We start from the raw sequence: 26,536 nt of genomic DNA, 5'->3' as shown, positions 1-26,536 counted from the left end.
TCGATTTTTTTCTTATAACAAAAAGTAGAAAATATATTTTTTAAAAAAAAATTTCAGTCTTTTTCCTTTTATATCGTAAAAAATAAATATCGCAGAGGCAATCAAATAGGTAGTTGGGGATTTGGCCTAAATTTTGAGTCATTCCTAATCCTCACTTACATAGTTGATAAGATTAAAAAAAAAAAATCTCTAAATAATAAAGTGAAGTAAAAAAGGTGTCGGTAGTCAATATTTGTTTTTATTTAAGCGTTATTCAGGACATGATTAGCAATGTATTTGACAGCTAGCATTGTTTCTTCACAGGTTTCTACAATCTCAGATTCAGGCAGTATGAAGCCGTATTTTCCAGTGTCACGCAGCTCAAATGTGAAGGAATATTTAATTCCAGTATCATAGGCCCAGTCATCTGATCCTCCAGAGGACAGATCTAAAATAAAAAAGTAAAGAAAGGAAAATATTGCACAGTTACTACAGCATATTAACTCTAATAATACAAATACTATTATATGTACAATAATATACAACCTTCAATGTATGCAAATTTGCCACTAGAGATGTAAACATTCAATCATACTTCAACTCACCAGATGTACAGTAGTGCTGAAATCTGGTAGTGATTAAAGATAAAGGAATAGTGTAGCTTTCACTTGCTGATGATCTTGGAATTCCCCATGCTATCCTCCTTTCTATCCACCTCTGTGCCCATGAATACATCAGGTGAAGGGCGCTGGACTCCTACTATTGGTGGCCAGCAGGTAATGCAGTAGTTGGCCTGGGTACATGTGCAACTTCCCTACCCCCTCTAAACCACTCTTCATCTCTTCATCTGCTATGCTGAAACCATGTCTGCCTCTGCTGAACTAGTCAAATAATTACAATATAAACAAAAAATGTGGACACCATTTTAAGGCTCACTATAGTGAAAATACTGTATTCTGATAACTCTATGTAGTGGTAGTTTTGTAAGGACAGTGCAACTGGAATGCAGTGTGGAAAGCCACATGGGAACGTGGCTTTCCCTCACTGCATTCTAGTGAGAAAAACTCTAAATATGTGAAGAAGTCATAGGCTAGCCTGAAATAGTGGAGCTGGGGAACTCTCTCAGGGCCTGTTTACATTGGTCCGCGGTCTGGGAAAACCGCATTCCCTACATGTTTCCCACACTGCATTCCAAACGCACTGCCCTTATGATCTGCAGTGGGTGTCAATGCAAGGTTCAGGACACCCCAAATGCAGGTCGCAACTGCAGTGTGTTTGCCCCAACCAGATCACATGGTACAGAAGTACCATGTGATCCAGTTGAAGTTAATTTCCAAAACTAAGGCATGCCATACTTTTTGTGTGGTGTGGTGTGATTTTAGCCCATTTGAAATTAATGGGCTGAAATTGCACTGCACCGGACTCAGATCACATGGAAATCACACAGCATGTTCCTATGTGATTCATAGTGTAAATGAGCTCTCAAGCTGTGAAAAATGAACGATGAACCAAGTAAAAAAAAAGCCATAAACAAAGCATTTATATTAAAAGCAAAAATGTTAAAGTGGAGTTCTACCCACATTTCACACTCCTCACCATGCAGCACTAATGTGCATCCTTAAAATTAATTGACAATGTATTATTATTTTTTCTGTTCACTTACCTGATTAATGCCTGTATCTAATTTCACTTCCTCCTTTAGGGGCCATAGTGCCATAATGTCATTTCCAGCTTTGCATTGGCTCCTGGGAGATCATGACATGACTGCTTCCATAACATTTAGCATTGCCGTCTATGGAAAATCTTGGTCAGCTTGACAAGGCATGCTCCAGTAACATTTAACATTGGCATCTCTGGAAAAATCTTGCTTAGCTTGACATGGCACTGCTCCAGTGCCAAGTCAAGCTGATCAAGATTTTCCATAGAAGCCAATGTTAAATGTTACTGGAGCCATGCTATGTCAAGCTGACCAAGATGGCACCGATCCAGGAAGAAGGGCACTGCGGCTTCAGATGCCCACACTGGAGATGGCCGCGCTCTGAAGGAAGTTGATGCTGATAAAAAAAACTGAGCGTATTTTGGCCAGAACTAACAAAAGGAGAAGCGATCATTCAATAATAAAACTGTGTGGAAGATGACACACTGCATCCGATCACAGCCTGGGTGGGGTAGGAGAGAATGGGTAGGAGAGCGGGCCAGGGCAGACAGAGAGGGGATCTATTACCACTTATAGATGAGATGCCGGTCACTGTCAAACAAAGTCCCGCCTCCTGGATCAGCTCCTATGATGTACACCACATTGGTCCTATGCTGGGAAATTTGAACCAGTGTGACGTCTATCATAGGAGCCAAACCAGGAGGTGGGACTTTGTTAAACAGCAGCTGGCGTCTCAGCTATAATCGGTGATAGAGCCCCTCTCTGTCTGCCCTGGCTGGATCTGCTCCCCATTCAGGTGTATTATGCACACTGCTCTTTGTTGTAATAAATAGGTTTATATCTATTTTTTTTATCTTATGAATTGATTTGAACACATGTTAAATCATAACTGAACAAATTTTAGCAGCACAGAAGATCTGCATGGCAGCAAACTATTAATGAATACACTGCTATTTGGTTTGCTAAAGATATGGGGAATCTTCATCTGCACTTGATTGGGTAATTGAAGGGAATATTCACGCAATTTATTTTGTGAACATTCTCAACTACTTTAGTAAATCAACTTCAATGTACAGGGCTTACTACCTTACAGTTATAATCATATTTGGTTTATGAATTATGGGATATTAGGGTTATACCTTGTGTAATTAATAGCATAAGTGCAAGTGAGATTCAACTTACAGATGGTTTTACCTCCGGGACCATAGGTATAAATGGTTCCATACAAGGATGATAAAGTATTAACTGCACCTTCTGAGAGAGCAAGCTAATATAAAAACAAAAACAAAAAAACATTGTTAGAATAGCATTCTATAGTTACAGCATATCATTTCATTTGATAACATCTAATTTTATATCCTCAGCATTGTAATAGTAATACAAACAACAGTTACTTTTGACAATCCAAAATAAGCTTACATGAAAAATGTTAGTGCTGCCTATGAGCTGGTTATCTCTTTCCACAACTTTCTGGTTTCCCTGCATGGTTTGCAGCTTATCCTATTCTGATATATTTGGGTTACTTTAGGGCCAGTTCACACAGGGAATCACACAGCAATGCGATTCACAAGCAGTTCAGTGAAATTGCACCACACTGCACCAAAACAAAAGTATGCATGCACTACTTTTACAAACTCACTGCAACCTCATCACATGGTACTTCTGTACCATACAATCCGGTGCTGGCAAACGTGCTGTGCTTGTGACCTGCATTTGGGGTGTCATTAACTTAATATTGACTACCCACTACAGATCACAACTGCAGTGTGTTTTCAACATGGTGCAGGAAACACACACCAAATACAGCTTTATGGCAACGCATTTGGAGTGAACTGGCCCTTATAAGGACTATATAACCCATGGTACCTTGCTGCCTACAAGCAGAAATTGTGTGCAGTGTTTCCTGTACTAACCGTGCCCCCTGTAATTCAGTAGGCGGGTTCTGTGAAATGTGCAACAAAGCGGTGCATATTTAAAGAGGAAGTAAACCCTTATGGGTTTACTTCTTCTTTGTCTCCCTGCAAAGGTAAAGCATAATGGGCTACTATGCATCACATAGTAGCCCATTATGTGTCACTTACCTGACACAGAAGCCAGCGATGTCCCCTGTAGTACGAAGCGTCCATCTTCTTCCAGGTATCGCTGCTCCCGCCACTCACAGCACCGAAACAGCGATGACGTTACTCCCGCGCATGCGCACGGGAGCCGCCACTGGCATGCTGCTAACGGCGATAGTGCGCCTGTGCGCCGCTGTCTATGGCGCATGGGCCGTAGACAGAGGTGACTGTCTTTTAGTAAATATCTCCTAAACTGTGTAGGTTTAGGAGATATTTCTTGGACCTACAGGTAAGCCTTAATCTAGGCTTACCTGTAGGTCAAAGTAGTTTGTAAAGGTTTACAACCACTTTAACCACTTTCAGACCGGACCAATTTGCTGGTCAAAGACCAGACCACTTTTTGCAATTCGGCACTGCGTCGCTTTAACTGACAATTGCGCGGTCGTGCGTTGTGGCTCCAAAACAAAATTGACGTCCTTTTTTTCCCACAAATAGAGCTTTCTTTTGGTGGTATTTGATCATCCCTGCGGTTTTTATTTTTTGCGCTATAAACAAAAATAGAGCGACACTTTTGAAAAAAACGCATTATTTTTTACTTTTTGTTATAATAAATATCCCCCAAAAATATATAAAAAAACATTTTTTTCCCTCAGTTTAGGCCGATACGTATTCTTCTACATATTTTTGGTAAAAAAAATCGCAATACGCGATTATTGATTGGTTTGCGCAAAAGTTATAGTGTTTACAAAATAGGGATAGTTTTATAGCATTTTTATTAATAATTTTTTATTATTTTTTTTTACTAGTAATGGCGGCGATCAGTGATTTTTATTGTGACTGCGACATTGTGGGGGACCCATCGGAGATTTTTGACACATTTTTGGGACCATTGTCATTTATACACTAATCACTGCTATATAAATGCAGTGATTCCTGTGTAAATGACACTGGCAGTGAAGGGGTTAACCAGTGGGTGGCAGTGTAGGGGTTAAGTGTTCCTAGGGGTGTGTTACTAACTGTGGGGGGGTTGGGCTTTCATTTAGTGAACACTGATCTCTGCTCCAATCACATGGAGCAGAGATCAGCATTACTAGTTGCTAGGCAGAATGAAATAATGCTGTTTACAACGGCATTTCTTCATTTGGCCGCTCCGTGAGACGATCGCGGGGATGCCCGCGGCGATCGAGTCCGCGGGTCCCGCGACTGGACTCATGGGGGTCCCGACCAGCGCGGGAGCGCGCCGCCGGCGGCACGCTCCCGATGGCAGGGCGGCAAATTTAAAGGGACGTACATGTACGCCCATTTGCCTGCCCGTGCCATTCTGTCGACGTACATCGTCGTGCGCTGGTCGGCAAGTGGTTAATGGATATAGGGAACCAAGCGGTGCATATTTAATGGTGGAAGTGACACTCCCAGCAGCCGGATGCTCTCCTGTAGGCTCCAGAGGCAGAAGAACTCACGGGGGTTATGTAAAGACCAGTGCCCAAGAAGATAAGGAGCAGGGAAAATGTCTAGTCCCCAGGGCAGAAAATTTGCTTTTCTCAGAAAGGAAACTGGGATTTTAATCCAGGATTGCTTGGAATCCTAGCCAGGTCACAGGTGATTGATCCACAATGCACTTTTTAAATTATATTTTTTTCCTAGAGTTGGACTTTAACTTTCTTTTTCAATTTGCATGTATTAGATGTAGTTGATGTACCCAAAAACCCTGCACTGCAGCATGCATGCTCTGGTTTGTGCTAGGTAACAAAATACTCTAGTTGAGCCAATTGTGTTAGCCTTTTATCAAAATATGTGCCTATCCTGCAGAAATTCTGGGCCAGAGAATTAACGGCCCTTTATTCACAAAATAAAAATGTATCAAGTTAGAAACAACTAGAATCATATCATATTTTTGCTTTCTTTGTGTTTCTAAGTGAAACATGGATTGCAAAAAAAAATAAAATGGACCTCGTATAGAAGAGATAAACAGCACCCCTGATTTCACGACTTAGTAGAACTACGTATCCTCCAGAAACATTTGGCTGTTATGTAAGTCTAAGCCCTTGTACACACGGTCAGACATTCTGACCACCAAATCCGTTGGACAAAGTTGTCGGAAAATCCGATTGTACATAACGTGATGACGTTATTTCGTTACGACGGAACTACGTTCAGGCTAGTAGCCAATAGCTTTGGTCTAGGAATTTGATCTGAGCATGCATGGCACTTTGTCCGTCGAAGTAGGCTACACATGATCAGAGTATGTCCAATAAGAGCATTTTGTCTGAAAATTTGACCGGCAAGTTGGAAAAGTTGGTCCGTCCGAACAGTCCGATGGAGACCACACACAGTTGGAATATCCGCCAAAACGGTCTGTTAGGACACATTCCGTCAGAATCTCTGACCGTGTGTACAAGGGCTAATGCCCTATACACACGGTCAGACATTCCGAAGACAATATCCGTCTGATGGATTTTGGACCAAACTACACATGGTTGGACAAAGTTGTCGGAAAATCTGATCGTTTATAACGAGGTGACGTACAACATGTACGACAGGACTATAGCCAATAGCGTTTGTCTCGTAATTTATTCTGAGCATGCGTGACACTTTGTCTGTCGGAACTATCTACACACATATCGTAATTTAAACGATCAGATTTTGTTCCGGGAAAATTTTAGATCCTGCTCGCAAACTTTGTGTGTCGGATATTCTGCCCACACACGAGCGTATTTTCCGAAAACACGATCCGATCTCACATTTTCCGTCGGAAAGTCTGACCGTGTGTACAGGGCATTAAACTTACTACACTTTTACAGAAATGTTGCATCTTCCAAGAGAACAATATTTTATATCTGTCCAGAGAGTTGTGTCCCCAGAAACCAAAAGGATAAAGTCTAGTTTATATAATGTAATACTCACCAGTTCATAATAGTCTTTTGCTTGTTTATTTGTGTAGGAGTAAGGGAAGAGAAGCATCTGAGAATAGGAGTGAATGGTCAGGTAAGCCTTGATAGAGGAAAGATTAGAACGGATAAAGTCACCAAGAGCTCTGGTTTCACTCTCCGATTCAAAAGTTGTACCAGAATAAACTTCACTGCAAGGGCTTGATGTTGCTCCGTTTGCTTAAGAGATAGAGAAATCGGTTTATTTTATTATGTATTGCATGCATTTACAATTATGTAGAAAGAAATATAACACGTTCTATTTGCTCACAAACAATATCAAATTTAAGAAGAATTTGACAGCATGTAGCATTGTTGAACACTTGAAGAATCACTGGGCAAAATACAAAGTTATTGTGTACTAGATTGTAAAAAAAACTAGTAGGTACTATAAGAAGATACTATATATTTTGAAAGGCTTATCAATAAGATAAAGTTTAGAGAGAGAGATTATTGTGTAGATAAGCTAACAGTTAATTAATTATTTTAAATGTAAATTAACAGGTACATTTGTAGTTTATTATATTAAATAAACATCATCTAGTGTTCATTTTTACATTATAAAGTGAACTGTTATGATTCTGGAAGCCTCAGGTTGCATTTTTTTTCTGAATGTAAACCCCACTGGAACAATATACAGTATAACTTCAACTCTCACTTCAATTTTTTTATATTGCTCTGTCACCCAGATGCATAGTTGCCAACATTGTAAAAAAAAAATTCGGGACACTTTTTTGGCAGTAGGCGGAGTTGTGTTATAGTTAGGGGGCGGGGCATGCGGTTATAGGTGTGGCATAGGAAAAGGATAAAATGCGTTGTGCGGCAAAATATGGGCGTGGTTTACGTAAAATCAGCAGATAAAGATACTCCAAATACCTGGTGTTAGCACTTCAATCATCCTGGCACCATGGTTGTTATGGTGTCAGGATGATTGACGCGCATTATTTCTATTATTACATTGTAATATGAAATGAAATCATTCAACTCACCATAATGCAGAATCAGTGGGAGCCATGAGCGCGTCACTAGCCACGTTGCCTGCCACCAGATGCCATCAGGTGCCCCATCAGAGCAGCCTTCCTCACATCTGGTGTCCATCAGAGCAGCCTTCCTCACATCTGGTGTCCATCAGCGGAGCCCCTCCTTACATCTGGTGCCCCTCTGACATCCAGACTCTGACTGCGCCCCTCTGACATCCAGACTCTGACTGCGCCCCTCTGACATCGACTCACTGGTGCCCCCTCTGACGTCCAGACTCACTGGCACCCCCTCTGACATCCAGACTCACTGGCGCCCCCTCTGACATCCAGACTGGCCCCCTCTGACATCCACAGACTGGCCCCCTCTGACATCCCATCCAGAGACTGGCCCCCTCTGACATCCCATCCACAGACTGGCCCCCTCTGGCATCCCATCCACAGACTGGCCCCCTCTGGCATCCCATCCACAGACTGGCCCCCTCTGACATCCCATCCACAGACTGGCCCCCGACATACCACTGGCCCCCGACATCCCGTTGTTCACGTTGCCGCGCGGAGACTAACTTTGAACTGTGGTGCCACCCACTGCACTTTACACACACACACACTGGCAGCGGGGGTGGGTGGCGTCACAGGTTCTCTATTGAAGACCAGCTTCTGGTCTTCTTAAAAATGGCAGCGAAAAACGGGAAATTTGAATTTCCCGGGACAAACCGAATTTCCCGGGACATTTCCCAGGACAAAATTAATTCGGGACTAATGTCCTAATACCGTGAATGTCTCTACCCCATACAGCCATCATAATCATATAGTTAACAAGTAGATGCCAGTTTAATAACTGGCGCGTGTCTGGGTTCATGGACAAGAGACAAGAGATGGCCAGAACAATACAGAATGATAAAAAGCTGATATGCACCCCCCCTCTCTTTATTCCTCTTGCTGTGCCTTGTATTGAGCAAGTGCTTGGAGCTGAGACAAGTGCCGGTTATTAAGCAGCCATCTATCTGCTTGCAAGCTACATTGTCGGATGACCACAGTGGAGATGAGCTCCCTGTCCCATCTTGTTTCTAGGCTTACAAAGCATATATGAAGATAGGACAAAGAGCTACATGTACTTTGCTCCCTGGGAGACAGATCTATGGAATAAGTTAAAGTTAAAATTATTCTTTAATTTAAATGAGTTGTAAAGGCAGAACGTTTTTTTATCTCAATGCATTATATACATTAAGATAAAAAAATCCTTCTGTGTGTAGCAGCCTCCCCAGCAACCCTAATTACTCACCTGTGCCCCATCTCTCTCCAACGACGTCCACGAATGTCTATGCCGTCCAGGACACTCCTCTAGATTGTCTGAGACACAGCAGCGCACTATTGGCTGTGCGACTGTCAATCAAAGTTAGTCAGCCAATCAGGGGAGAGAGGGGGTGGGGCCGGGTCAGAGCTCTGACTCAGCTCTAGTGCCCCCATAGGAATCTGCTGATTGTGGGGGCACTCGATATGAGGGAGGGGCCAGGAGCAGCAAAGAGGGACCCGGAATTTTTTTGCCTAGATCTTTTCTGTTTCCCACATTATGCAGCATCAGTCATTAAGAACTGTGTCATTGGGTACAACAGAGCACAGCAAATATGCTTGTATCAATTCCATATTCTATAAGTCTGAGAACATGCACACAAACAGTGAAGGATATAGTACCTCTGAACATTAGACAACTACCTTCTCAGTTGCATATAAAAGTATAAAGTTTGGATAATGGTGTGTGTTTAAGCTCTGTGTATTGGCAATTTAAGAAAATGTTTAAGCATTTCTGCTTCAAGAGCTATATGGATAGTAGGAGGAGTTGGAGCAGGAAGCTGATATAATTAATAGTGGTGCCATCTTCCTGTACTGCTGAGACACAATAATGGCAACAAGGACACATGAACCCTATGTGTAGCCTACGGAGAAATTTCTACAACAGCCTGAAGGGCCTGCGGTGACCTGGGATCCCTGGTATGAACAATTTTCAATCTTTTACTAGCATCTGGTCTGGATGGGGCCTCACCTGAGATGCAGAGGGCTGCTTAACTCATGAAGAGGAACTTTACTCTCTCAACATTAATTATTCATAATCCTTATGCTTCTAGCATTAGTAAATATATAGGAAAGTATATAATATATACTTGTTTTAAACTTTTTTTTTTTACATTTCTTCAGTTATTTCCTGGTTTCTATGCCTATGAAAATTATGTCATACATCCCAGGATTCTTCAGGAGGGAAGGAAGGGTTTTCTGAGCTACTCTCCTGCCTTTATGCCTGAGCTAAGGACAAATGGACTACAGCAAGTAAATGCTACATAAATAATCTGCCCTTACTCAAGATGGCCGCAGCCAGGAAATGCTTGGGGCTGTTTTTTCAAATGATTAATAGGACAAATAGAGATGGTGAACAGTGGCACATGCAGCAATAAAAACCTGACAGGTGTTCTAATCTTTCCTCTAGTTATACTTTAAAGTGATTGTAAGGGTTATTTTTATTTATTTTTTTAAATAACAAACATATCATACTTACCTCCACTGTGCAGCCCGTTTTGCACAGAGTGGCCCGAACCTGCTCTTCTGGGGCACCCAGGTGTCTCTCGTGGCTCCTCCCCACATCAGATAACCCCCTGGGAGAAGCTCTTTCCTGGGGGATTACCTTTCGGAGCGTGCTCTCGAGACCAGCATTCATGTCCATAGAGGCCGAATGCAGGACTCGGTCCCAAATCATTTTGATTTGATTGACAGCAGCGGGAGCCAATGGCTGCGCTGCTATCAATCTATCCAATCAAGAACTGAGAACCCCAGGCAGAGAGACAGTGCATCCCCGTGGGTCAAGTTCCAGGGCTCAGGTAAGTAAAACGGGGGCCTGTGGGGGCGGTCACTGCCAGGTGTTTTTTCACCTTAATGCATAGGATACATTAAAGTGAAAAAAACACGTAGGTTTACAATCCCTTTACGTGCCCAGAAATTGTTTTTGCAGATGCTGTTAGGGTAAAGGAGAATCTATTTGCCACAATGCTACTAAGCTGAGACAGTTAGCAGCATCCTGCAGATTTGGACCATTCCAGTCTGAGCCTTTTTGATATTTCTCAAATTTTTATGTTGCACAATATTTGCACAGCTTTTTATCAATCGCAAATTTTCAGGAAAAAATTATTTTGAAGCACACAAACACATTATAATGAACAACTTTTTGGTAAAATATAAAAGATGATGTGTTGAGTAAATAGATACCAAACATGTTAAGGTTTAAAATTACACACGCGGCTGCCTGTGAAATGGCAACACTACGGTGCCTCAATGTATCAGTAGACAAAGCTTTAAAAACCTTTACAGGTTATCAGTTTAAACATGAGCTCTGACACTAGAATTATTGCTCTGACTTTTATGTTCACAGTGATACCTCACATGTGTGGTGCAATCACTGTTAACATATACAGTATCTCACAAATCACATTTTTGTAAATTTTTTAGTATATCTTTTCATGTGACAACACTGAAGAAATTACACTTTGCTACAATGTAAAGTAGTAAGTGTACAGCTTGTATAAAAGTGTAAATTTATGTCTAAATTGGGCCCAATTAGCCATTTTCCCTCCCCTGTGTCATGTGACTCATTAGTGTTACAAGGTCTCAGGTGTGAATTGGGAGCAGGTGTGTTAAATTTGGTGTTATTGCTCTCACTCTCTCATACTGGTCACTGTATGTTCAACATGGCATCTCATGGCAAAGAACTCTCTGAGGATATGAAAAAAAGAATTGTTGCTCTACATAAAGATGGCCTAGGCTATAAGAAGATTGCCAAGACCCTGAAACTTTGCTGCAGCACAGTGGCCAAGACCATACAGTGGTTTAACAGGACAGATTCCACTCAGAATAGGCCTCGCCATGGTCGATCAAAGAAGTTGAGTGCACGTGCTAAGCATCATATCCAGAGGTTGTCTTTGGGAAATTGATGTATGAGTGCTGCCAGCATTGCTGCAGAGGTTGAAGGGGTAGGGGGTCAGCCTCTCAGTGCTCAGACCATACACCACACATTGCATCAAATTGGTCTGCATGGCTGTCATCACAGAAGGAAGCATCTTCTAAAGATGATGCACAAGAAAGCCCGCAAACAGTTTGCTGAAGACAAGCAGACTAAAGGCATGAATTACTGGAATCATGTTATGTGGTCTGATCAGGCCAAGAAAAATGTATTTGGTTCAGATGATGTCAAGCGTGTGTGGCTGCAACTAGGTGAGGGGTACAAAGACAAGTGTGTCTTGCCTACAGTCAATCATGGTGGTGGGAGAGTAATGGTCAGGGGCTGCTTGAGTGCTGCCCGTGTTCTGCCGAGAACTGTCCCCCCATCGGATGGTGTCCGTCCCGTACTGCACAGGCGGTACGGAGGACAAGGAGACGCCGAAAGTCTCTGAAGATGAACGGTGCCTGCGCACTTAGTAGTACCTTGTGCCCTGAGTCTAGGTTCAAGCCCCACCATGCAAGAGGATATATGGTAGATGATGTTAAACAGCACTTAGTAAGAGGGCCCCTCGCGTGCTCACTTCGCTTGCCACGCTTTGGGCACGGCTCGCTTCGCTCTGCAATTTTTTATTCTAACTCTATGTCCACTTGGATGGGATGGGGCTTGAACATGGACTCAGTGCGCAGGCGCCATTCATCATCGGAGACCTTTGGCGTCTCCTTGTCCTCCGTACTGCGCAAGCGCAGTACAGGGCAGACACTATCTGATGGGGATAGTATTCAACAAGACACTGGCACTATGGAGTTACAGTTCATTGAGGGAACCATTAATGCCAATGGAAACTGAGTTGCAGGGCAGTATTCCAACATGATAACAAACCCAAACAAACCTCCAAGACGACCACTGCCTTGCTAAAGAACCTGAGGGTAAAGGCGATGGACTAGCCAAGCATGTCTCCAGACCTAAACCCTATTGAACATCCATAGGGCATCTGCAAACGGAAGGTGGAGGAGCGCAAGGTGTCTAACATCCACCAGCTCCGTGATGCCATCTTGGAGGAGTGGAAGAGGACTCCAGTGGCAACCTGTGAAGCTCTGGTGAACTCCATTCCTAAGAGGGTTAAGGCAGTGCTGGAAAATAATTGTGGCCACACAAAATATTGACACTTTGGGCCCAATTTTTCACTTAGGGGTGTACTCACTTTGTTATCAGCGGTTTAGACATTAATGGCTGTGTGTTGAGTTATTTTGAGGGGACAGCAAATTTACACTGTTATTCAAGCTGTACACTCACTACTTTACATTGTAGCAAAGTTTAATTTCTTCAGTATTGTCAGAAGAAAAGATTTAACCCTTTCCCGCCGAGCGTACACAGATGTGCGTACTTGGCTTCCGGGGGGTTATACCGGGATGATGCCCGCACCTGCAGGCATCATCCCAGTACTGATTTTTAGAGCGGGCGATTGGCTTTCCAGCCATAACAACTGATGTGGCTAAAAGCCGCTTGGCTGTTATGCCGGAGGAGCGGTAGGGGACTCCCCCCTCCCGTCGCCTCCCACCGTTCTTACCGGGGCTCCCGTTCAATCGAGAGGCCCGATCAAATATCCAATGCCTCTGGCGGCTAGGAAGGGACTGGAATAAAGCCGTAAGCGGCTTCATTCCAGTCTCCTAATTGTAAACACGGAAGCCACATCATGACGTCACTTCCCGTTTACTCGGCTGCCAATGGCGCCAGATTTAAAAATATATACAGTATTCATAATCGCCGAAAATGGCGATCTGAATACTTTGAAGTGTAAAGGAGGGATTGGAGGTCTTTTAGACCCCCGATTCCTCCATAAAGAGTACCTGTCACCACCTATAACTGTCACAAGAGATGTTTACATTCCTTGTAACAGCAATAAAAGTGATCACATTTTTAATTTTTTTTTAAAAACAATTTATTAATTTTAAAATAAATAAGAAATTTTTATTTATTTTTTTTAAAGCGCCCCCGTCCCTGCAAGCTTGCGCAGCAAAGAAAACGCATACGGAAGTCACGGTGTTCAAATCACACATGTGAGGTATCGCCACGATCGTCAGAGTGAGAGCAATAATTCTAGCACTAGACCTGCTCTGTAACTCTAACCTGGTAACCGTAAAAAAAAAATTAAAAAATCGCCTATTGAGATTTTTAAGTACCGTAGTTTGTTGTCATTCCACGAGTGCATGCAATTATAAAAAGTGACATGTTTGGTATCTATTTACTCGGCATAACATTACCTTTCACATTATGCAAAAAAATTGTGCTAATTTTACTGTTCCGTTTTTTTAAAATTCATGGAAGTGTCCCTTTTCCCAAAAAGTTGCGTTTAAAACACCGCTGCACAAATACCATGTGACATAAAATATTGCAACAATCGTCGTTTTATTCTCTAGTGTCTCTGCTAAAAAAATATATATAATGTTTGGGGGTTCCAAGTAATTTTCTAGCAAAAAATATGGATTTTAACTTGTAAACACCTAATGTCAAAAATATGCTTAGTCATGAAAGGGATAATAAAATATTTACAAAAATGTGAGGGGTGTACTTTTGTGAGATACTGTACGTGCAGGACCTAAATGCGCTGAGCATTTGTGCAATATCCTTGTTGCTTCTGGCTTCGTTCATCACAGAGAAGAGGGATAAACTGATGTTCCTCTTTCTCCTCTGTGGGCAGCTGGCCCAACAGCTTACAGTGGTCTTGGGCTCCCTGCAGAATCAAGTTTGTTTTACATGTGTGAAGGCCCAGCCACCATTCTGTTCAGTGTGGCGGCACATTTGCCATATGTTTTCTATGCACCTTATGGACTACTTGTATCAACTGCATTATATTCAAGGTCCAGCCGTCATTCCTCAAATTGTGGTTTGGCGGTATTTGATATAAGTCGCTGTTATATACAAATTTTTTTCTTATGCAATTTGTTTCTGTGGATCGTAGTTGCTTTTAATATTTATAACACATGCTTTACAATAAATACTACACTATGAGTATTTTTCTTGGTGTTGGTGATTTTCCTGTTTGTGGTCAGGTGAGGGTAAGCAGTTCCCCTGTTGGCCTCACCATAGAGATTGGGAGATTTGCCACACCCTGCTGATTATCATTTACACCTTTAAGAGGAAGATCAATGATTATTGAATGTGTTCTTGCTGTCCTATAATTCAGACATTAACAGGCTCTGGTGAGTTTACTCGTATTTTATTTGGTGGAGGCAAGACACCACAGGTGATATTTTGTGATTGTTCATCATCTGCACCTGGATTTTACATCTCCATAGGACCCTTTTTTTTATTCTTGTGGTTCATTCAGCTGATCAATTTATATATCACTATTATGCACTTTCTTTATTCTTGATAGAGGCTGTATGGTTGTTCTGTCAGTCTGCAGCATGTCCTGTGGCCACCAGGAAGAGGCCGGAACTAGCGTGGAATGCACAGAAGTGATGTCACGGGCCGCAGAAGCACATCCGGGGAGCTTCCACAGAGGGAGAGAAGAGGCTGGCAGGCTACGGACTCAGACCTACACTTTTCTCCCTCATCTCTGACTGAACTTTTTCTCAGGACACAAAATGGAGTCTATTGATTTCCTGTCAGCAGAGCATCCTGGGCTTTTTGTAGTTCCTTCCAAAATACCAGGCTATCGAGCCAATTTGTGAGGGAACTGCATGTCCCAGAATCCATTGCAGCTGCTTCCAGCAGCTTAGTACAGTCTCTCTGATTGGCAGCTGTAACCGTACCTTTAATTGGCTTATTTCTTCCTGCCAATAGGTGCAAAAGAGAGGCTACTGAATGCACAGCTCTGTGAGTGTCAGCACATATTACAACAAACTCAGTCAGTGAACAGGGAGAAAAAGGGGGGGGGGTGAAAATCCCCCTGGCAGCTGCTGGTAGACAGCTCTCTCTAACTCAAGCTGGAAAGTCTGTGTACATAGTTCTGGCCAGCTTGGCGAGTTGTGGGTTATAGAGTGAGACACCCGCTTCACATGTGATCACTGTGGCCAATCTCAGAGGTCAACACAATTGTACACAATGAATGGCATGAATCAAAGCCATTTATTGTGTACAATTGTCATGTGATCTGCTGTGATTGGTCACGGTGATCACATGGTACCGGCAACAGCCAGTACATTGATTATTCATGCGCTTACTCATAGCTTACTCATTGATTACTCATAGCCAGCGGGTTACAGATCATGCCACAATGTGGTCCACGGGGCACGAGCAAGGAGTGGTTCAGAGAAGATGTCATGTCCACCCGGAACAACGAATGTCCCTCCCAGCCATCATTTGACTTTAGACTGGGTAAAGAAGATGGTTTTGAAGCCTGGTGACATGCAGATTTATGTAATCAGAAAGGATCAGACAATTTTAAACTCGGTTACTGTGTAATTGCTAATGTAAATATCCTGCTGCTGTTAGATACAGGAACAAAGGATTCCATGTTGAATTCAGTAACTTACAGTGCCCATTTTCATCATTACCCACTCCAGGAGACACTTACTACTCTAACAGACTATAGTAATATTGAAATTTCAGTGCAGGGTAAGGTAATATTTACCTGGCTGTCACACCAAAACAAGCATTTGAGCAATTTAGCATTTTAGAGCGGAGCCAACCTATTAGGGCTAGACTCATTTCATGCACTTGGATTCAAAGTTCTGAATCAGACAGATGCTGAAATATGCTTGATAGACAATATCTGGAAGAAAAAGATACCCACGGGCTTTTTTTGGAATAGATCACATTCATAAATGTTCTCATTGTGCATTGCAGACCAGAAACCTGAAACCTGACAGCTTTCAATACACATCTTGGACTTTTCTGCTTTAAATACATGCCTTTTGGACTGTGCTTAGTTCTGAGTTACCCAAAAAAATAGTGGTCACAATTTTGTCAGGAATACCTGGTGTAATAATTTACTTGAGTAATACCTTTGTCTGACAGTAGGGAGGTGCCAGGAGGGCTGACAAGGTACCCAAGAAGAGAGGATTTGATCTGCTCTGTGCAAAACCACTGCACAGAGCAGTACAGTATTACATGTTTGTTATTTTTAAAGAAACAAAAAACAAAACTTTAGTATCACTTTAACCACTTGACGACCAGCTGCCGTCATTATACTGCAGCAGGTCGGCACGATCCCACAAGCTGTCTTAGCTATATGTTGGCTCCTTTAAGCGGGATAGCAGGCACGCGCATGCTAATGGAGGCACGCGCACATGCCCGCTGCACTGCAGGTGTGCTGATGCTCATTACCGGTGGACGCGATGACCGCTGGCCACGAGAGATCATGAGCACGAGAGGCAGAACAGGGACGTGTGTGTGTATGTAAACACACAAATTCTTCTTCTGTTCTGAGAGGAGATGCAGATCGTGAATTCCTAATAGATAGGAACCATGATCTGTCATCTTCTATAGTCAGTCCTCCCCCTTACATTTAGAACACACACTAGAGAACACAGTTAACCCCTTGATCGCCCCCTAGTGTTAACCCCTTCCCTGCCAGTGACATTTATACAGTATGCATTTTTATAGCACTGATCATTGTATAATTGTCAATCGTCCCAAAAATGTGACAAAAGTGTCCGATGTGTCCACCATAATGTCACAGTCATGATAAAAATCAGATTGCGCCATTACTAGTAAAAAAATAATAATAATAAAAATGCCATAAATCTATCCCCTATTTTGTAAACGCTATAACTTTTGTACAGACCAATCAATATACGCTTATTGCTATTTTTATTACCAAAAATATGTAGAAGAATACATATTGGCCTAAATTGAGAAAAAAAATTGCTTGTTTTTTAAAAAAAAATTGGGGATATTTATTATAGCAAAAAGTACAAAATATTGTGTTTTTTTCAAAATTGTCACTATTTTTTTGTTTATAACCCAAAAAATAAAAACCGCAGAGATGATCAATTACCACCAAAAGAAACTTCTATTTGTGGGAAAAAAAAAAGGATGTTAATTTTGCTTGGGTACACACAAAAGTAGAACTTCCGCTTTAAGCACTCCTCGCCCCCTTACATGACACGTTTGGCATGTCATTTTTTTGGGGGTGGGCCCCTTCTTTTTAGTGTAACTTCCTGTCCCGCTTCCTCTTTCCTCTTCTCGGCTGCCTAGGCAACTTCTCTGCTCGCTCTAGATGGCCCCTTCCTGCCAACAATCTTTTTGGACACGTCGCAGGTCCTAGAAGATTGCCTGACCAATAACAGAGCGCAGCGCATTTCGTTTTGCGCATTCGCAGTGCATGCCCGACAGTGATGCCATAAGCTTTCACGGTCGGGTGCCTACAGTAAGATGGCACTGCGGAGAGGAGGGGAAGAGGAGCGTTGCTCCGGGGTCTGTTTATTAAAAGTCAGCAGCTACACTTTTTGTAGCTACTGACTTTAATAAACGAAAAAACCTGTGGAACTCCGCTTTAAGAGTTAGTAGGAGGAGTTGGAATATGAAGTTTGAGTGATTCATAAAGATGGTGATTTGTTAACAGTTTGTCTGCACTGTTAAGATAAAATAGATATTTGTTGGACAACTTACTGCCCCATCCTGCATCAAAATTTCTATTTGGATCAGTACCAATGCAGTTTGTGTTCTTGTTCAGGGAGCGTGTTTTTCTCCACATTCGGTCCTGTATCAAATAACAACAGTGTTTAGTCATGAAATACGCATTTATTTATTTTTAACAATAAACACCAAATTTAATCTTACATTTGTCCAGGAATATGCATAGCCATCAACATTCAGGACAGGCAGAACATAGAAATCCAGTGTGTCAAGAAGGTTGGTAAATTGTGGATCAGAGCCGTAAGAATTAACAGCCTTTTATTCACAAAAAAAAGATAAATATACAGAGTTAGAAACATACCTAGCATGTGGTAATATATGATTTTTTTATTGAAAAAAAAAAGTTTTCCTTACATAGAAGTACATGAGATACAACACACACATTGACGCAATTATAATAAAACAAAAACACAAACATAGCCAGTAAAGGCCCATAAGGGCAATATATTATACAATATTCAAATATGGCAATAAATTAAAAAAAAAAGGGAAAAACCTTGTTCAGTAAGTAGTATTCCTGTGCTATGACTTAAGACTTATATTTAAAAATACCTCACTACAGAGCTTAGCTCGAGTAAATTCTATTGGTGTACCCTGAATCGTGTACTATTTATGCTTTCTTAGATAATAGAAACATGGATTATATGAGGAATAAGTTGCACAATTTAGTCATTTGCTTTAGAATTTAAATAGGAACTTTACTTGAAAGGAACTGCAGTCTACTCACATAATTTTTTAATAAAAACAATTTTGCCATTTTGAAGCTTCCCTTAAACCACTTTGCATATTATTTTATATATACTCTGCTTCTGTACTTGCCAAATATGCGTCAGAAATCTTCCTCCACTGAGTCCTGCTGCAACCGTTTTAACTATGGGCAGCTGGAGATGCTGCCTATTCACTTCCTGGATTAACACAGACACACAGAGGTACACCTCCAGCTCTGCAGCTCTCATTAGCCCTCTTATGACTCACCCCCCCCCCCCCCCTTCCTTCCTTCCTGGCAAAGTCTCACAAGAGTGAGAGAGAGATCTATGCATGATGTCGTAAGCCTAGGCTTTTTATTAGACAAGAAACAGGAAGTGGGCTGTATAAGGTATTTACTTGCAGAAAAAAAGTTTTGCTATTTAAAGTTAAAACAACAAGGGCAGAGGATTTAATAGATGGAAAGATGAAAAATTACTGAAGTTCCGCTTTAAGTCATCAGCTAAAAATACTGTAGCTGCTGACTTTTAAAAAAACACATACTTACTGGTCCATGGAGTCCAGCGCTGTGGAGCACTGATGCTGACATCTTGGATTTGGGAGATGCTTGTGACTTTTTCATGATTCACAGCTGGCTCACCACTGTGCATAGACAAGATCACGTGGTAAGGAAAGACTGATCCTACAGCCTTCTGGGATGGCTTATCGTAAGAGGCTGCAGGTGGGGCAAGGGGGTGTAACCTGAGATGATGTCCACCTACGGAAGTGGGAGAGGGTACCTGTCACAAAAATATGCCCTCCCCCTCAAATACCCCCCCCCCCCCCCTTCAAATTTGTAAAAGGAAGAGGGAGAGGATGAGCAGTGCTTTCAGCATATGTTTGAATGATTAAGACGCTAATTTTAAAGCAATACATTAAAAGAACTAACCTCCTTTACAAACCACTGACAGAACGCAGGAGTGACCCATTCTCTGGCATGGAATCCACAATCTATGAAGATGGCATTTTTGCTGGCCCCAGTTTTTCCAACCTAAAAATAAATGTATGCATACATAAATACAGTATATTTAAGCCACCAGTCACAAGCACAGTTCCATGAACATCAACAATTCTTGCTCAGTCAAGGGGATGTCTTTGTAGAATGTATTGCTGAATAACTTGTACAGGAGAGGGGTTTAGGGTGACAGAATATTTCAAAACAATAGTAGCAATAACAGCAGAACAGCTTCTCACTAATCTTCTCTAAGCAGTCCTCTCCTAAAGGTGACAGGGAATGTCCAGTGTATATAAGACTCTATAAGAGCAGTCCCAGTCCATATAGCAACCTCTGGCACTTGGTTTCTTTCTAGCACTTGCACATACAAGCGTCCACAACAAGGCCTTTACTCATAATGTCTCAAGACCTGTCTGCCACTCAGCATCCACAGGTAGATCCTCAGTGAGGGACATAAAATATCCTTCTCCAGACCAGGACCCTAGACCGACATACCAATTCCTGATGCGAACCAACCTGCAGTTTATGTCTCACTAGCTATCTCCTAGAGGCAGCAGCCACAGGAGGAATGGGACCCTTCCTGTAGAGCAGGGGTCATCAACCCCTGGTCCCCAGCCCACTACCGGGCCTTGGCCCTTCTGCAGCTGGGCCGCAGGTGCGGGCAGCCGCAAGAGACATGCTGTGCTAACGGCATGAAAGCGCTGGGTGGATGGAAGAAGCAACGGGCGGGCAAGCAGAGATGATATCATCTTTCTCCACCCCCCCGCATCACCGCTCTTCCGCCCCTCAAAGCCAGTGCTCTGTCTCAGTGTCGGAGGTGCAGCGGGGAGCAGAGAGATTACATCATCTTATACTGCCCACCCGGCATCACCGCTCTCCTGCGTCTCCTCGGTGTGTGAAAACTTAGATTCCTTGTTCAGCAGAGCAGATTGCCTGCCCCCCGGACATCTAATCGGGAATGGCAGAAGGGTGGAGCCAGAGACTGACAGCCGAAGGAGTCCCGGACCCTCCCTCTGCCAGATGAGACCAGCTGCAGCATGAGGCGGGAGACACCCTGCAACATCCAGAGGGGCGATCCCACAGAGAGGTGACGTCATCAGTGATAGGTGAGCAGTGTGTGGCAGTACAGGTGATGTGTGCTGGGACTTGTAGTTCACCCCCTCAGCTGTCTGCCTGACATACCACAAGGGGCACTCTACTTACTCCACATCTGGTGACAGGCTACGTGGCAGGTGGCAATCCACATCTTGTGGCAGGCAGTGTGGCAGGTGATGTGGCAAATGACAGTCCGCATCTGGTTACAGGCAGCATGGCAAGTGACTATCCACATCTGGTAGCAGGCAACAGTGGCAAGTGACACATTTAGGGCTCGCACTGATTCTACATTATGGTGAGTTGAACTATTTCATTTATTACTACAATGTAATAATCGAAATAATGCGCTTCAATCACCCTGACACCATATCAAGCATGGTGCTGTGATGATTGAAGCGCTAATACCAGCCATTGCCCTCAAAAAATCGTGACCCCCCCCCCGTCCTTAGCACAATTTTCATCTACACAGCCAGTCCCCTGTGCCAAAAAGGTTGGGGACCACTGCTGTTGAGGACAGAGCACTCTGGAAAGGCCTCCCACACATTTATGACCTCCCTAGCCACTTTCTGGATTCCTTCCTGCCAGGAATTGGTTGGAGCATGATAAGTATTCATAACTCGAGGGTTGACCCTTCTGCTATATCTTCTGGAAGCTTTGTCCAGATACAGACAAGGGGAATCAATTCCCCAGCGTAGGAATCCCTCACCAGGAAAAAAAACAATAGATCCCTGCTCCACTGACTGTAGTGAAGCCAAAAACTAAATTTAGCCTAGCAGGCTAACTAGAAGAGGGCACTGCATACATTTAACTGAGAGGTACATGTGCTGTTTCATTCTTTGGACATTTGTGTAGTTGCTCCTCCTCATCAGCATGCTCGTCTTGCGTGATGCAATGAAAACCATTTCTGACTTGCTCTGTATGAACTGTGCTGTCTGTCATAATGATGCAGTGGTTGGGTAGGCAAATTATTATAGAGGATGTCAGGTACTGGACTGTAATCCAGCTGTTCTCTCTTGCAAGAAATAGGAATAATAATGTTATTTTATTATTATTATTATTATTATTATTATATAATACAGGATTTATATACCTGCAGTTTATTCAGCACTTTACAACATTAGACAGTAAAATGACAAAACACTTTAACACAGTAGGAATCAGAGAACCCTGCTTGTTAGAGCTTACAATTTAGGAAGGAGAGTCAAGAGATACAAGAGCTAATAACTGTAGGGGATGGTAAGAGATAGTCAGATATATTGGGGTAGAGAGTTCTAGAGGATGGGAGAAGTCCTGGAGGTGAGCGTGAGATGGTGACAAAGGAACTAGAGAGTAGGAGGTCTTGGGAGGAATAAAGAGAATGCTTTGATTGGTATTTTGAAACTAGGTTAATGATGTAGCTGGGGGCAGAGTTGTGGATGGATTGGAAGTTGTTGTTAATATTTTTAATTTAATTTGTTTGGTAGAGGGATTGGCAGAGAGGGGTAGCAGACACTGAGCGGTTTGTATGGTGGATGAGCCTGGCAGCAGCAAACATGATGGATTGCGGAAAACATGAAAGTGGCCACAGCGCACGTGTTAATAAAAGCACATATCAATTTATTGCACAACATGAGTAAACACTTACATTCAAGTAAATGCAGTTCTGCTTGAGCTTGGAACAGAAGAGAGCTGAGTGCAGCACAGCCAATGAACTGGCAGGGAGCTGTCATGCAAAAGATTCCGGACTCGCCAAAGGGATGTGAAGTCAGCGCCGTCTATGGGCTCCTAGGACCAAGACAACACACTTGGGAAAGTAAAAGGGCATATACAATGCATCTTAGAGGCCCTGCCTCTGAAAAAGGAGTCAGACCTTTGAAACTCATTGTATGCGCCCTTTTACTTTCCGAAGCCTGTTGTCTTGGTCCTAGGAGCCCATAGACGCCGCTGTCTTCACATCCCTTTGGGGGGTCTGGAATCTTTTGCATGACAGCTGCCTGCCAGTTCATTGTCAACATGTCTATGTTGTTCTATGTTCTATGTCAACAACGCTTGTTCCATCCAGCTTTATCGCTGACCTTTTAGCTGCACCTAACTCTTCAGTTGCATCAGTCTCTTTCCCTCCATTACCAAGTACTTTTTCAGATATCTTATAAATTTTCACACATGCTGTACCACTATTATTATTATAACCATTGTTGTTATCTATAAGAAATCCCTTATGATGTGTATGATCTCATGAGCACAGTGGGATTAGTTTTCTTTTTAAACATGACAAATTGAAGGGTGGATAGCATATGTAAGGATAAGCCAATGAGAAGGGAATTGCAGTAGTCGAGGCGAGAGATTACCAAGGAGTGAATTAGAAGAATCGTGGTGTCATTGGTTAGGAAGGGGCATATCTTGGAGATGTTGCAGAGTTTGAGGCAGTAAGCTATGGACAGTGATTGTATGTGGGGCTGAATGGAGAGGATTACACCTAGGACCTTGGCATGGGGGATAGGTTGATAGTTGAGCCATTGATTTTGACAGAGAAATCAGGGGAAGAGGCCCGAGGGGCAGAGGAAATAGTATGAGCTCAGTTTTGGATAGATTGAGTTTGAAGAAGTGATGTGACATCCAGACTGATGTGTCTGTTAGTAAGTTTGTGATGCGTGAGGAGACTTATGGAGTGAGCTGAGGGGTAGAGAGATAGATTTGGGAGTCATCGGCGTAGAAGTGGTAATAAAAGCCATGGGAAGCAATCAACTGACGAAGGGAGGAGGTGTAGATTGAGAATAGGAGAAGTCCAAGAACAGAACCTTGGGGGACTCTAACAGAGAAAGGAAGAGGAGAGGAGGAAGTAGAATTGTAAGTAACCCCGAGGGAAGGTGAGGTGGGATAGGTAGGATGAGAACCAGCTAAGAGTACAATCACGGAGACCATAGGAGTGGAGGTTTTTGGAGGAGGAGGGGGTGGTGAACTGTATCAAAGGCAGCCGAAAGGCCCAGGAGTAGAAGTACAGAATAATGTCCGTTGGTTTTAGCCAATAGTAGGTCATTTGTAAGTTTAAGGAGAGCATTTTCTGTGGAGTTTTGAGGGCAAAATAAATAAAAGACAAGTTAACCTTTATGAACAATATTTAGGGTTTTTTACACTTAACATGTTCAGCATCAGACCCCGCTCCCACTGATCCCCCTCCTCTATGTGACAGTCAGCCGGGGCGGGGGTGGGGAGAGAGTGCAACTGTGTGAGGCTCTCATCATTGGTTCTCAGATCTCTGAAAATCAATGAACTACAAGTGCTGACAGCCTTTGTGACTGTCAGCTTGTAGTTCTCAATGAACTACCAGGAAGCTGTTGAGCGCTCTAGGTAGGTAGTTAGTTGAGCTTCCCGTCATTCAGTAACTGCCTGAGGGACAGGTAGACAGCTACATAGACAGTCTGCAGGACTGTGGTAACTATTACACGCACAATTTGTTGATAATGAGTGCAATGCTTTACAGGCTCCTAACAAAAAGTATAAATGCATATTTTTTTACCTGCAAAAAAATGATCATTTCAATTCATGAGTTTTATAGCCTCATATTTCTAAAAACGGCAACTGCTTTTTTTTAAAAAAAAAACCTTGACTAGAGAAATCTTCTATCACCAACCTCCTTCTGAAAATGCTAGTTGCTTGGCTTTCTCTGACAGAGGATAGAAATATTTCTGATCTGAATATTTGTCCAGGTCAGTCACTCAGAAACTATAGACGCCTTTGGATTAGCAAGACAGATAAGAAAACTAGAAATCTCAGAAAAAGTGTATAGCATTGGCAGACTAAATATTATATATTAACACGGGTTTCCTTAAAAATAGACAGCATTTCTGTTTTAAATATTGGTACATTTGAGGATACGGTTACCTTAAGCAAATAAATAGGACGTCCCTCATAGGAGGTTCCAATCTGTGAGCGACTGACAAGTTCTGGGTTCTCTGCTGCAATGTTGGCAGTCCAGGCATAAATCTAAAGTGAAGACAATAGCTATAACATATTTTTCATAAAGTGTTTCTATGAAAATGAATTACAACCGAATTACAGCCTTACTGTTTCAATGTCATTATACTTCTCATAGCTATGTCCAGAGCGAACTTTGCTGGTAAATTGATTTTCAATGACCATTTGAACATCATCAATCATAACCCTGCACAGAAACAGACCAGTATGTCAAGTTGATTTCAATACTATGTGTTGAAAAAAATTGGTGTAAATTCTATATTGCTTATTTTACCATACAAATCTAAAACTTTTAAAATGGCCAAAGAAAAAAAACCCACCTTCTTTCCCCAGAATTTGTTGTAAAATGTCAACCAAAAACTGGGTCACCTTTATTCCTGGTGCTCAGAATGGAACTTACCAACACTCATTTTGAGGAATTATGAAAAAAATGATCAGTTGGCAATGTATATAAGACTTGTGTATGTTATTACAGGAAAATAATAGCATAAAATCAGATTCTTACAAATTCACATGTGCATTACATAGTAGAATGGATGAGCATATTAAAAAAATAAAAATAGCCTAAAATTAAAGAACTAGAAAAAAAAAAAAAAAATCCATAGATTTACTTGAAGTACCTGGGACCAAACACTGCATTGTAAAAATGTTTTAAAATAAAACGTTTGTCCGCTCATTATGTGTATGTGAAAAGTCGTGACTTGCATATATGTAGCTTGTAGCTCTGGTTTTGGTGATTATATTGTCATGCCGTTTTAAGCAAAGGTAATATTTGCTTGTGATTTTTTTCATATCTTACCTAGGTTTGTGACAGATTTATTTTAAGTGTGCATTAGAGGAGTTCCCTCCATACATTTGTCATTTCTAGCTTTGAAATTGTTCATATGTTTACACAAAGCAAAAGGCTGTATTTAAGTCACGTACGGTAAGTAAAAGTATTTAAAAATGATTTCTATCTAAACAGGTAAACTTAATGGTCTGGAAATAGATGAAAGGAACAAAATAAACAACCTATGACTAGTATTCTTTCACTAGTGTTTCGGGGCTGCACTCAACACATAATAGTTAATATTTGTGAACATTTTCAGAGCATGGAGACCATATGGAGAATGCATTGCATCTCCAGGGTTTGGGTTCAAAGCTGAGCTTTGGGGTAAGCAAATATTCTCAAAATGCAAGAGGCTTCTTCTTACTAAAATCTTGGTGTTCTTTATTTCCTCCAGATCTGTTCATATTTTATCCATCATGAAAAAAACCTTTCTTTTTCTCTAATCAAGGATTTCCTTTTATAAGGACTGATTGCTGTTTCTCTCTCCTAGCACAAGGTGACTGGTGTCCTATTCGCCCTCTCTGTAGTTTCCAGCAGGCAGAAAGAAAAAAGTTTTTGGGACTTTAAATGAGGCATAAGACCAGTACAGTCAATTGTCTCCATCCCTATTAATATAGCAAAAAGAGAAAGGTTGGGACTTTGAATGAAGCATGCAGCAGGAAAGCAACATGGACACTATGTACTGATAACAATGTCTTTATTCCATGTAACTGCACATACTCATGGCACACATGCAAGTATAAAATCAATAATAACAAATAAGTTATAAGTTAAATAAGTTAATATATTTAC

The 26,536-nt window shown here is 42.0% G+C and overlaps 1 protein-coding gene across 1 annotated transcript in view; it reads right to left on the bottom strand.

Moving 5' to 3' along the window:
* Window positions 1-218: 218 nt before the first annotated feature.
* Window positions 219-26,536, bottom strand: part of LOC143988575 (carboxypeptidase B-like) — a 47,926-nt gene continuing 21,608 nt past the window's right edge. The window contains exons 4-11 of the mRNA XM_077488250.1: window positions 25,006-25,102; window positions 24,823-24,924; window positions 19,801-19,902; window positions 18,312-18,422; window positions 18,141-18,231; window positions 6,598-6,800; window positions 2,819-2,903; window positions 219-427 (exon numbers count right to left, since the gene is read on the bottom strand). Coding sequence (XP_077344376.1) covers window positions 243-427; window positions 2,819-2,903; window positions 6,598-6,800; window positions 18,141-18,231; window positions 18,312-18,422; window positions 19,801-19,902; window positions 24,823-24,924; window positions 25,006-25,102 — 976 coding nt within the window. The 3' untranslated portion in view covers window positions 219-242. The remainder of the gene's footprint in view (window positions 428-2,818; window positions 2,904-6,597; window positions 6,801-18,140; window positions 18,232-18,311; window positions 18,423-19,800; window positions 19,903-24,822; window positions 24,925-25,005; window positions 25,103-26,536) is intronic.

Source organism: Lithobates pipiens, unplaced genomic scaffold, assembly GCF_037356315.1.
Source record: "Lithobates pipiens isolate NorthernLeopardFrog02 unplaced genomic scaffold, aLitPip1_a1.2 Scaffold_18, whole genome shotgun sequence".
NCBI classification, from domain to species: Eukaryota; Metazoa; Chordata; class Amphibia; order Anura; family Ranidae; genus Lithobates; species Lithobates pipiens.
Note: the sequence above shows the minus strand (reverse complement) of the source record. Positions and strands in the feature narration are given on the sequence as shown.